Here is a 12,268-nt window from a genome sequence, read left to right as displayed (position 1 = left end):
TAATGAAATGGAATTGGCCAAAACTTAGCAATGATGCGTTTAAACTAGCATTCAGCCACAGAAATATTGTGAGCGGTTTTAGAGCGTGTGGTATATTTCCTTTCAACCCGTCTGCTATTCCACTTGAGGCTTACATGCCTGCCGAGCCTACAAACATTGAATATCCCGAACCTGAAATTACCCGAGAAATTACCACCACAGAGACAAGATCCGAGGAGGAACAGCATGATATTGACCCTAACCCTACAAATACCAGTACCACAGATCTACCGCCATATGATGGTGTTAACCCCGAAATTAATCTCGAGCTCCTCTCTCAGATCGCGGTTGAAAACCAGGATTCAATACTTGATGAAAAAGAAAGGGAAGAGGTGGAAGAAATTTTTAATCTCTCCGTATTAATTGGAAAAAGTACTGAACCGGAAGTAATTGATTTGCCGCTTACTCTCCCCCCTGACAACTCTGGAGATAACATCAGGCACAATTTGCTTCAGGATCACACAGTTGAACCAATTCAACATGGTGCAATTAAACAAAGGCGAGATGACCCTCTATGGTCTTCAACAATGATGCAATCCCCATTAAAAGTTGTTGATTGGAATTCAGAAATTAACAACATTTTTACGGTCGCTTCACATGCAAGTATAAATGAGAAACCGCAAAAAAGAAAAAAGAAACAAACCGGTCACCGTGTCTTGACGTCCGATGATTGCATTGTTGAAAAACGCCTGCAAAAACAAAAGAAGGAAGAGAATGATACTAAGAAGAAGGCCAACGCAGAAAACAGAAAGAAAAAGGCAATTGACGTATTTATCAAGAAAATGAAGTGAATTGTAGCGTATATGATGTACTCAGTTAAAACAGAGCCGCATCAAACAAATGACTCTAGTTATAAACAGTTACGATAAAGCTGTTTGGCTGAACCAGTTTAGTAAATGCATTTCTAACATTACAATCCTCAATGCTCTTCAACTTTGTACTTTATTTGGCCTTTCATTATTTTTGATTCAAGCGACACTGATGAGTCTGGTATGGCCGAAAATCGTGTCTCTGGCGTAGAAAAAATATAAGCACAATACTTTAATTTTAAATACCGTAACAAATTATAAATTTTAAACTTCATTTTATTTAATATTATCTGCTAATCCAAAAGCCCGAGCCTGACTGAAGAATTCGTATATACCTATAGCTTGGCCTGGTTCTCTCTACTTTTCTAAGGTATTTCATCATCACTGTACATATATGTATATATTTATATACCAGCATATACTACTCGTCTAAACATCAACCCAACAATGTTAGATCTGTAAATTTGCTTTCGCAAATTTTTGGTTCTTCCCTCGCCGGGATTCGAACTCATGCTTCTGTGATATCGTGACACCAAATCGCCTGCACTGCAGCCGTCCCGCTAGACCACACGACCACCTGGGCTCTCAAAAAAAGAGTTTTCGGTGGGCATGTGTTACTTTATATACCAGCATATATATAATAGGTACCATAGGTAAATAAAGTAGCTAAGTGGACACAGTCTAAATATGTCATCGCAAACAATGAGCAAAACCCATACTGTATACATAAAAAAAGATGTGGTGTAAGTACCAATGAGACAACTCTTGTATAGTCAGCTATAAATGTTCCAACATAATAAGATTTATATGAATTTATCTAAGCATACAAATCTCTCTATCACTACCGTTGAACAGTGTTTCTGTTTGTATTATTTCCGGATAAGATGTATATGACAGTGATGACAAAATTTGGTGAGCAACAAACATACCAATAATTTGGGATTCAGCAGCAAAACCTGTGTATACATACATACATCAGTGATCACAAATACACGTATACTTACACTTTCAAAATACTTACAACATTCTATATATATATTCGTCTACTGAATAACAGCCCAACAATATTAAATCTGTAAATTTGCAGAAGCCAATTTTTGTTCTTCCCTGGCCGGGATTCGAATCCATGCTAATGAGATATCGTGGCACCTAATCGGCTTGCACGAGGAAAGGTAACACTCATCCACAGAAAGCTTGATTTTTGTTGAGCCTAGGTGGTTAAGTGGTCTATATTGTGCTACGTTATCTCAGTGGCACGAGTTCGAATCCCGGCCAGGGAAGAACAAAAATTTGCTTCTACAGATCTAACATTGTTGTGCTGTTATTTAGACGAATTATATATATAGTTTAAAGATAAAAAAAAAACACAAAAAATAAATTCACATTATAAATCGAAAATCGTTTTGTAGCGCTTTTACTGCATCTGCTACGGTTAATCAGACAATATTATAAATAAAACGAAAATATTTAAAGAGAAGTAATAAAAAGAGCATATAGCCGGGAAGATTGAGTACAAACTGACACAAAAAACATTCAACGACGACGACGAACAATTGAAACGCCTTTGTTGTATTTCATTTGGAACTGAACTATTTTGTTCACTTTTTAATCATAATACGATAAAAAAAAAAAAATTTAATAATCAAACATGTTATAAATCACAAAAACGTATATTCATTAAAACTATCCTAAAAAAAGTCAATAGTCCATATTGTAGTTTCAATTATAACACGTGTCTTTAATTTGAGTAGTGTCCGAAGTTCCCCATTTATACGTCCGAATTTCCCCATTGTTGTCCGAATTTCCCCAATGGCCACGATCTTCAGATAATCGTTATGGATTGGTCCACCAATCACAGGTAAGTATGTGCCAATAGCTATTTTAGGTCGGGAAAATCCTCTTCTATCATGATGATTGGTCGTTTGAAACTTTGGGGGTTCTAACTTCTCTTAAATTAAAACGCATTTGAGACAAATTACGAAGTGTCCGAACTTCCCCATCTTTACCCTATTTGTGAAATTTAGATTTATTTATAACGTAAAAGTTCTCTTTTGATTTTGAGCATAAAAGGGGACGGGGAAGTGGACCTAGTCTTTATTTTTGTAATATTTGATTTGCCGACCATATTTCTTTATTCTCGTGTTTATATCAAAACTGGTCACATTGGCATTTCAATCATTTATTTTGCATATATAAATGAGTATATTCACTGCCATTAGCAGATAGTTTAAGACACTAAAGACGAATAAATTATACAAACATAGTGATGTTATACTATTGTTTCAGAAAAGGGAGAAGGTTTTGTACCATTAAAACATTTAATTTCCAGCTGCAAATATTTGCCCCTGTCCTAAGTCAGGAATCTGATATACAGTGGTTGTCTTCTGTTTAATAATGAGTCATCAGCATCGTTGAAAGGAAAGTTTACTACTAGAAAAACATTGATGATGAATAATATTTATTTGGAATAAGTTATTTTAATAAAAAAAAAAAATGTTTTCTTGTCGTTTCTTGTCGCTAATATTCTTCTTCTTGTCCGGCTTCTTGACGCTTCTTGTCGCTAAAATTCTTCTTGTCGCTAATTAGTGAGACCGAATAACTCGACCTCATTACATCCGTATTTCATGGGAACTTCAATTTAACCCCTTAGTTAGAGATGGATAACGCATGAATTGTTCGTGTAAAGTTATTTAAAGGAAAATAATGTCTACATTGAAAATGAAACAAAGGTAATTTATTCGATTGACTAAAAACATTCTTATACAGGTAAAAAAGGAGATAAACATTTATTTCTAATCTATAATATAAGATTTAACAGACCATGGAAGATTTAATTGCACGATTTGCTTAATCTATTTAGATCTACATTGATGTTTGTATCGCTTATATGGTCATCAGAGGTGTTCGGAGGTCAACTCGATAGTTAATTAGATGGCGTCTAGTCTAAAATACACACAAAACGAAGCCACATAGTTTCGAGCTCTCGACCTGTAAACTGTTTATTTAAGACTTTCATTAGTTTGGATAGATGTTTTACATTGTTAACTTATAAATCAAATACGATAATTTGAGTGAAATCGGTGAACATGAATTTGACAGCTAGTGCCCCTTTAAAAAGAACATCAGTCGCGACAACTGTTTAATGATGAAGGAATGAGTTCATGTGGATAAATTTCATTTGTTTAGAGAAATCTGAAACGTTTAAGAGAAAATTTCATCTAAATATCTTCTCGCACAAAATCTTTGACAAGTGTTTTTTGTTGATTTTTTTTGGAGGGAAAAAGGGGGGGGGTGTCTTTATGAAGCCATACATTTTTTACAACTCACTTACATTGATCCAAATGTATATGGCCAGTGTACCTCGAAGAACATATTTTTTTTATCCATCTAATGAGTTAAGCTTTTTCAACAGACTTTTATTGTAGTTCGTTTTTATGTTGTACTGTAACTCAGTGGCGGATCCAGAACTTTTCCTAAGGGGGGGCCCGCTGACTGACCTAAGGGGGGGCCCGCTCCAGTCATGCTTCAATGATTCCCTATATAATCAACCAAATTTTTCCCACGAAAGGGGGGGCCCGGGCCCCCCAGGCCCCCTGGATCCGCCTATGCTGTTATACCACTGTCCCAGGTTAGGGGAGGGTTGGGATTCCGCTTACATGTTCATCCCCGCCACATTCTCTATGTATGTGCCTATCCCAATTCAGGTGCCTATAATTCAGTGGTTGTCGTTTGTTTATATGTTACATAATTGTTTTTCGTTCATTTTACATGAATTAGGCCGTTAGTTTTCTCGTTTGAATTACTTTACATTGTCATGTCGGGACCTTTTATAGCTGACTATGCGGTATGGGATTTGCTCATTGTTGAAGGACGTCATTGTTTAAGACGAGCAGAACAATGTTTCGAATTTGAACTTTCGTTTTAGATATTCGAATATTATAGAAACAAATTATTAAATTACGAAAAATGTACATCTTGCCCTTCCGTAGTACATTTTACCTGTACCTTCTCATATTTTACTAGGACACTTCATGAACTTCGTTTATGCTCGCATAATTATACATGTATATTATAAATTTCATTGTAGTAAAAAACTCTATATTTTGTCGGACAAACTTTCACTCATAAATACGGACCAAACTCAACCATGTGCAATTATGAAATTCACGATCCAATTGTAACTTACAAAAAGATGATGTTGAGGGAATGTCAAAATGCTTAGGCAAACATAAGACGGACATCACCATGGCAAAATATAAAGAACAAGAATGTGTCCATAGTACACGGATGCCCCACTCCCACTATCATTTTCGATGTTCAGTGGACCGTGAAATTGGGGTTAAAACTTTAATTTGGAATTAGAATTAGAATGATCATATCATAGGGAACATGACTTTTTTTTGTGTACTAAGTTTCAAGTTGATGTGACTTCAACTTCATCAAAAAATACCTTGACCAAAAACTTTAACCTGAAGCGGTACGAACGAACGGACGGACGGACGGACGGACAGACGAACGAACAGACGGACGGACGGAGGCACAGACCAGAAAACATAATGCCCCTCTACTATCATAGATGGGGCATAAAAAGAAAAACACACCGTGAACAGTCTCTAAAACATTATACAAAAAATTGCAGCAAAACGCAGTTAGAGTATAAGTTAGTGAATGCATACTGATTTAAGTTTATTTAACTAGTTTATTTACCAAAAAAATATAATACTATATTGCTGGTTTGGATTGAATGGATTCCTTTGTATACTTATTTTAATGTCTAATTTGTTCTTTGCATTGAACGAAATCGTTTCACCATTACTTGTTGCTGACGTTGCCGTATGAATTTTCTTTGATAGGATTATTAAGAAGATGTGGTATACAGTGAGAGTGTCAGTAAGACAACTCTCCGTCCAAGTCACAATTTGCAAAAAAGTTAACCATTATAAGTCAATAGTATATTGAATTCACTGATTTATCATTAAGCGATGTTGGAGTATACATAGGTTGACATGCTTTTTTATTGATAGGTTATTGGTTGTAAACACTTTGCGGATTGCTGTGTCGATGTAGGATAAATTTAATTTAAAAATGCTGACTACCCCCGTGACATTCAGAACCAATTTTTATGTCAATAGACCGAAACCAGGTTAATTGTTTTGTGATATCTTATTTTTCACATTATATATGGGTTATTTAGGGACTATCTGGTGCTGCTGATGGCGGATCACCGTGTGTGTTCAAAATTTTAAACAATTCTAAACTAATTTAAACAATAATAAAATGTTTACAATAAAACTTAGAAAATAACAAAAAGTCTATCTGTGTATTGTTTTTTTCCTTTAGAAAGAAGGGCAGTTAAATATACTGAATTTTTCAGGATTTTTTTTTTTTTGTTCATCCAGCAACAAAGAATTTTATCAAATAGTTCAGGAGTGTTTAAGAAAAACAATTCTTTCAATCGTAATCAATTCTATAGTTAAATATTTCCTCATTAAAGAAAAACTATAAATTCCACAGTATAAACCATATAAAGTAGCCGCATTTGATTTCATTATTTCAATGTATTTTATCGAAAAAACGAAGTTATTATATGAAATTTGAATTTGCAGTGACCCAGATTCTTTTACGAGAGTTTTATCAAAATCTGCAGTCGAATGTTAAGACGCACAAGCAGTGACTTTCTTTATTAACTATATTAGTATATACAGAGACATATAATACATTATGGTATATACAGTCCCTGGCGCAAGCTACCATATATTTTGCATAGAATACTATAACAAATTCAACATATTTCTCGAAAACTCTGTTACGGGTTCGGGACTACTGATTAGGTTCTAGATCTGGACTGGTTTATCATTTGATATTTATCAAGGGTACCAGATACTGAAATTTCGGAAGGATTGCGCAATCTTGAAACTGTAAAACACAACAAGGGAAAAGAGTAAGAATGAAACATTGAAAGCCCGAAAAGAAATACTGCCTCTAAAATGGAAAATACCTTTTCCGCAGTCAAATCAGCTTGTTCCAGTTCGCCAGAAAGCTTTTCAGAATGGCAACATCTAAATGAACTGTTAGTTCAACTAAAGGATTGCATGCTTGGTGAATCAGAAAGGTTTGAATCTGTTATATATCTTAATACGAGGCGGCATCACACAAATCATTTGGGACCATGAACCCCCTTTTTATACCAGTGGGGGCATAAAGTTTTACCCTTGTCAGTCCATTCATCTGTCTGTCTGTCTGTCCGTAGGCCCTAAAATAGGTTTCTGTTTCCTAACTTTAATTTGCCTCAACCAAATATTATGAAACTAATACTGCAGTCACACTAGGCCACAAGCGCACTACAATCTCTTAAAAAATGCTAATTTTGACGATTGTAGTGCAATCATGTAGATCACAGTAAGGTCGTGGTACGTTCATGGTGAGGTCTCATGATCGTGATGATTGTGGCCAACTTGAAAATGTACCAAAAACAATCCTGTGGTCGTGACGAATTCAGATCGTAGTAGAAGTTATGCAGGAGTGCAGTAAGTTCGTGGTTGGATTGCAACGGTCGCTTTAAAAATTTGCAAATTTTGACGATTGTAGTGCAATTGTGTAGATTACAGTAAGGTCGTGTAGATCACAGTACGGTCATGGTACAGTCGTGGTGAGGTCTCATGATCGTGATGATTGTGGCCAACTTGAAAATGTTCAAAACAATCCTGTGGACATGACGAAATCAGATTGTAGTCAGTAGTAGAAGTGTAGCAAGAGCACAGTAAGTTCTTGGTTGGATCGCAAGGGTTGCTGTAACATCGTAGCAAGAGCATAGCGAAAGCGCGATTCTAGTAAGAGAGATTGCGCTACAACATGTACAATCTCAGAGTGATGTTACTGTGACCTCTCTACGACCATCATGTTCTCCCCGTGATGCAACAACGCTTCTACTGCGTAACTGCGACTATACCACGTTAATACTACGCTGTTCAAGACCATACAATGTAGTACGGAATATGAATGTGGTAAGATCATAGAATGATCATGGTCAAAGCTTACTATGATCGCAGAAAAAGCGTGGTAAAATCTTGTTGCAATCGGATAAAGTCACAGTGAGAACATGATGAGTGTAGTAAGATTGTGATAATGGTAGTGAGGTCGCAGAATAAGGGTGGTGAAAACATGATAAAATCGTAGTGGAATCGTTGTAGAATCATTATGAGGACATAGTAGCATTGTGAAAACAACCAAAATCTACATTTTCATACCTCAACCTCACCACAATCTGAATTTATTTTAGATTGCGGTGAGCGTGATGCGATCATGGTCTATTGTGACTGGGGCATTATACACAATGCTAATTACCACAAAACACAGATCAAGTTGGAATTTTGGTGGCATCACTTTATTAAACTGTTCTAGTTTTTGATTTTTTAAAGTATCACAATTTTTTTTTTTCATAAATAGGGCAATTTGGTTAACCAGAGCAGATAATTTTTTTAGAAAGTAGGGTGAGTTGGTAATCAAAAGTGGGGCAATTTGGTGTGAGGCTATTTGGCAGTAGGGGGAGTTGTCATTCTTCAGTGACAACAACCCAACCAAAGAGCAAAAAAAAAGGCCATCAAAGGATCTTCAACAGTGAGTTAGAGAAAAACTTCCAGACCAGGAAGCATACTCTAGCTGGCCTTTAAACAAAAATGTTTACTAGGTGAGCAAAAATGGAGGTCACACTTCATTGCACTTGACTCAGAAACATAAAAATTAATCAAAATTTATAAAATATACAAAACTAACAAAAACCAGACGCTCCTGGCTTAGGTCTAGGCGCATAGATGATTCTATAATGTTTTATTTTGTGTAGATCTTAAGTTTATATTTTTCAGAGCTAAACTTACTGCTGAGAACCTCTCAACACTAGTGGATTTGATACATCTATGTAATCATGGTAAAGAAAATCAAATAGAAGTGCATTCTACTAATAACTGTTTAACAGAAGTATACAGAACACTCAGAAATATGTGTGTACAGTGTGAACAAAACCAAGATTTACTTAGCGACCATGAACATTTATTCACAGCTTCAAAAAATTCTATACAGGCATTGTTGAAGCAATTTAAACACAGTAAAGATTCAGACATTATTGTGACATTGAGATGTATTGTACAATTTTTAGGAAATTGTAGTGTTGGACATGTAACAAATCAGTGTTTAATCTGGAAAATATTTGTGGAAGAACTCAAGTAAGAATTAGTTTTGCATTTAAGTTCTCAACCAGAAAGGGAACTGCATTTGCCATGATCAATTTCAAAATGTCAATTTTTGTCGGATAGTGTTTTGTGGCTGTCATAAACATTATCTTTCCTAGAACATGTAGAAGAGGGGAGAAAGATACCAGAAAGACATTCAAACTCCTAGATAAAAATAAACTGACAACCCCATGGCTAAAAAAGAAAAGACAAACAGACAAATACATGTATTAGTACACAAGACAACATTCAACTGTAGAACACTAAAGACTGAGAAACATGAATCCCATCAAAATGATATTACAATGACTATAACAAAATAATAATATACCATACATTTAGTTGTTATACGACTACAAAATTTTTTTTGTGATCGTATAATGGTATGATGTCTACGTTATCTGAAGACACATTTGGTGTCCCGACAATAACTTTTGTTTAAGTGAATGGATCTCTCTGAAATTTGATAAGAAGGTTCAATACCACAAAAGGAAGGTTGGGATTGATTTTTGGGATGATGGTCCAAACCGTTTTGGAATAAGGGGCCCAAAAAGGACCCAAAACAAGCATTTTTCTACTTTCAGGATATTAACTTGTGTATAAGTATTTCAATTGGTCTGAAATTGTATCACAATCTTTAATACCACAGGTAGAAGGTTTGGATTGATTTTGGGGATATGGTCCCAAAGGCTTAGGAATTAGGGGCCAAGAAAGGGGCCCAAACAAGCATTTTTGTAGTTTCCAGTCAATTACTTGTGTTTGAGTGTAATAATAACATTAACGGTACCAATTTTCCTGCACCAGATGCACATTTCTACAATACATGTCTCTTCAGTGATGCTTGTGGCCAAAATATTTGAAATCAAAAGCTTATATAAAAGATGAAGAGCTATAATCCAAAAGGTCCAAAAAGTATAGCCAAATCCGTGAATAAATCGCTCTGAAATTAAACCATAAGTTTCCATGCTACAAAGGAATGGTTATGTGGGGTTATGGCTCAAATCATTTAGCAATCAGGGGCAAAAAAGGGGAAAACAAGGGTTTTTCTGGTTAAAGAACAATTTAGACATTTTAAAAGCAGTGTAAGGGAGGTAAGCCAATTCCATTTAAAGAATACTGTTGTGTATATATATATATATATATATACAACTCGTCTAAACATCAACCCAACAATGTTAGATCTGTAAATTTGCTTTCGCAAATTTTTGGTTCTTCCCTCGCCGGGATTCGAACCCATGCTACTGTGATATCGTGACACCAAATCGCCTGCACTGCAGCCGTCCCGCTAGACCACACGACCACCTAGGCTCTCAATAAAGAGCTTTCGGTGGGCATGTGTTACCTTTCCACGTCAGTTTTAATCTAGCGGCGTACTACAGTACATGATATATAAGGCATGAAGATGTTATTGTTACAGATCAGCTAAATTATCTATAGTAAAGGATCCTACAAATTAATGTAAGATACAGTCACAGAAAATAATTATATTCATAAGGACGTACTTATGAATATAATTATTTTCTGTGACTGTATCTTACATTAATTTGTAGGATCCTTTACTATAGATAATTTAGCTGATCTGTAACAATAACATCTTCATGCCTTATATATCATGTACTGTAGTACGCCGCTAGATTAAAACTGACGTGGAAAGGTAACACATGCCCACCGAAAGCTCTTTATTGAGAGCCTAGGTGGTCGTGTGGTCTAGCGGGACGGCTGCAGTGCAGGCGATTTGGTGTCACGATATCACAGTAGCATGGGTTCGAATCCCGGCGAGGGAAGAACCAAAAATTTGCGAAAGCAAATTTACAGATCTAACATTGTTGGGTTGATGTTTAGACGAGTTGTATATACATTATGTACACAGCCATGTATCACCATCATTGATGGCGATCCGATGGATACATCTGTTGTAGGGTTGTCACTGACTCAGACGTACTTATATATATATATATATATATAACAAGTCAAAAAGGGTACAACATCACCATTAAATAACTATCAAATGAACATATATTAGATATTTCGGATAACAGATATCCTTCTTCAATAATAGCACGATGTCAAATGAATCATGTCAAAATATTCAAACTGAGAAACTTTTTCTAAATCTCGAAATTTATACAAATTAAGCGAACACCACAGACCCTGATACAATTTTAAAATTTCCAAACACGGCGCAAAGATAACAAAGATATGCCAAATGAAAATAGTTATTTTCGATGTGAACTGGCACAACTCTAAATTTCCAAAGGTTGTGACAGTTTAGATGTTATAACTGCATTGAGGGCAGTCCTCAAACAAAAAAATCAAAAATGTCCTAACTGATCCAAGTTTGTATAATATTTCAAATTTGACAATGGTAGGGCAATTGCAACAGAAACTACATATTTAAGCCTCCCAAACGAATAGCAGTCTAATAATGATTAGAAAATTAAGTTTGATCTAATGAGGTTAAATAATTGAACGTGGCTACGTACTTATACATCCATCCCGAATGAATGAAGCCCTGTAATTTACACTGGTATTTTAAAAAGAATTTCGAACTGTAAAGCAAGTACTAAAGCCGGAGTTACTGGAAACTAATATACATGTATATATTATATTTTGTAGTGTACAGAATCATATTACATGATCCATCGCCCTGTAAGATTGATCGTTGACTATTTATTCAGTCATTTTATATATATATATATTTGATTACCTCCTTTACACTGCTTGAACATTTTGTACTAAGAAATGATGATTGTCTTGAGATGTTTAGCTGTAATTTTATATTTAGACATGTTAGAAGTTACTATTAACTAATATTAATTTTAAACATGACTTTATGTCATTTCATATTTTAATATTTTATGATGTAGTTATTGCAAACTCTTTTTGAGGGGATTAATATTCAACAGCATAGTGTATTGCTCAAAAGCAAAAAAAAAAGTAATTTTAGGTTCAAATAAGACCACATTCATTCTGTGTCAGAAACCTATGCTGTGTCAACTATTTAATCACAATCCAAATTCAGAGCTGTATCAAGCTTGAATGTTGTTTCCATACTTGCCCAAATTGTTCAGTGTTTGACGTCTGCAGTCGTATAAAGCTGCACCCTGTGGAGCATCTGGTTATTTCTAGTCCAATTAATTTTGTAACACCAGTCCTGGAGGGTTATATGCAGCATTTGTATACCTATAGCTTGTA

At 35.2% G+C, this 12,268-nt stretch overlaps 1 protein-coding gene across 1 annotated transcript in view; it reads left to right on the top strand.

Moving 5' to 3' along the window:
• The first annotated feature begins 6,699 nt into the window (after nt 1-6,699).
• LOC143082834 (ataxin-10-like) overlaps nt 6,700-12,268 on the top strand; it is a 30,550-nt gene continuing 24,981 nt past the window's right edge. The window contains exons 1-2 of the mRNA XM_076258724.1: nt 6,700-6,960; nt 8,711-9,067. Coding sequence (XP_076114839.1) covers nt 6,836-6,960; nt 8,711-9,067 — 482 coding nt within the window. The 5' untranslated portion in view covers nt 6,700-6,835. The remainder of the gene's footprint in view (nt 6,961-8,710; nt 9,068-12,268) is intronic.

This window comes from Mytilus galloprovincialis, chromosome 1, assembly GCF_965363235.1.
Source record: "Mytilus galloprovincialis chromosome 1, xbMytGall1.hap1.1, whole genome shotgun sequence".
NCBI lineage: Eukaryota > Metazoa > Mollusca > Bivalvia > Mytilida > Mytilidae > Mytilus > Mytilus galloprovincialis.
The sequence above is the reverse complement of the archived record's forward strand: the minus strand, read 5'-3'. Positions and strand labels throughout refer to the sequence as shown.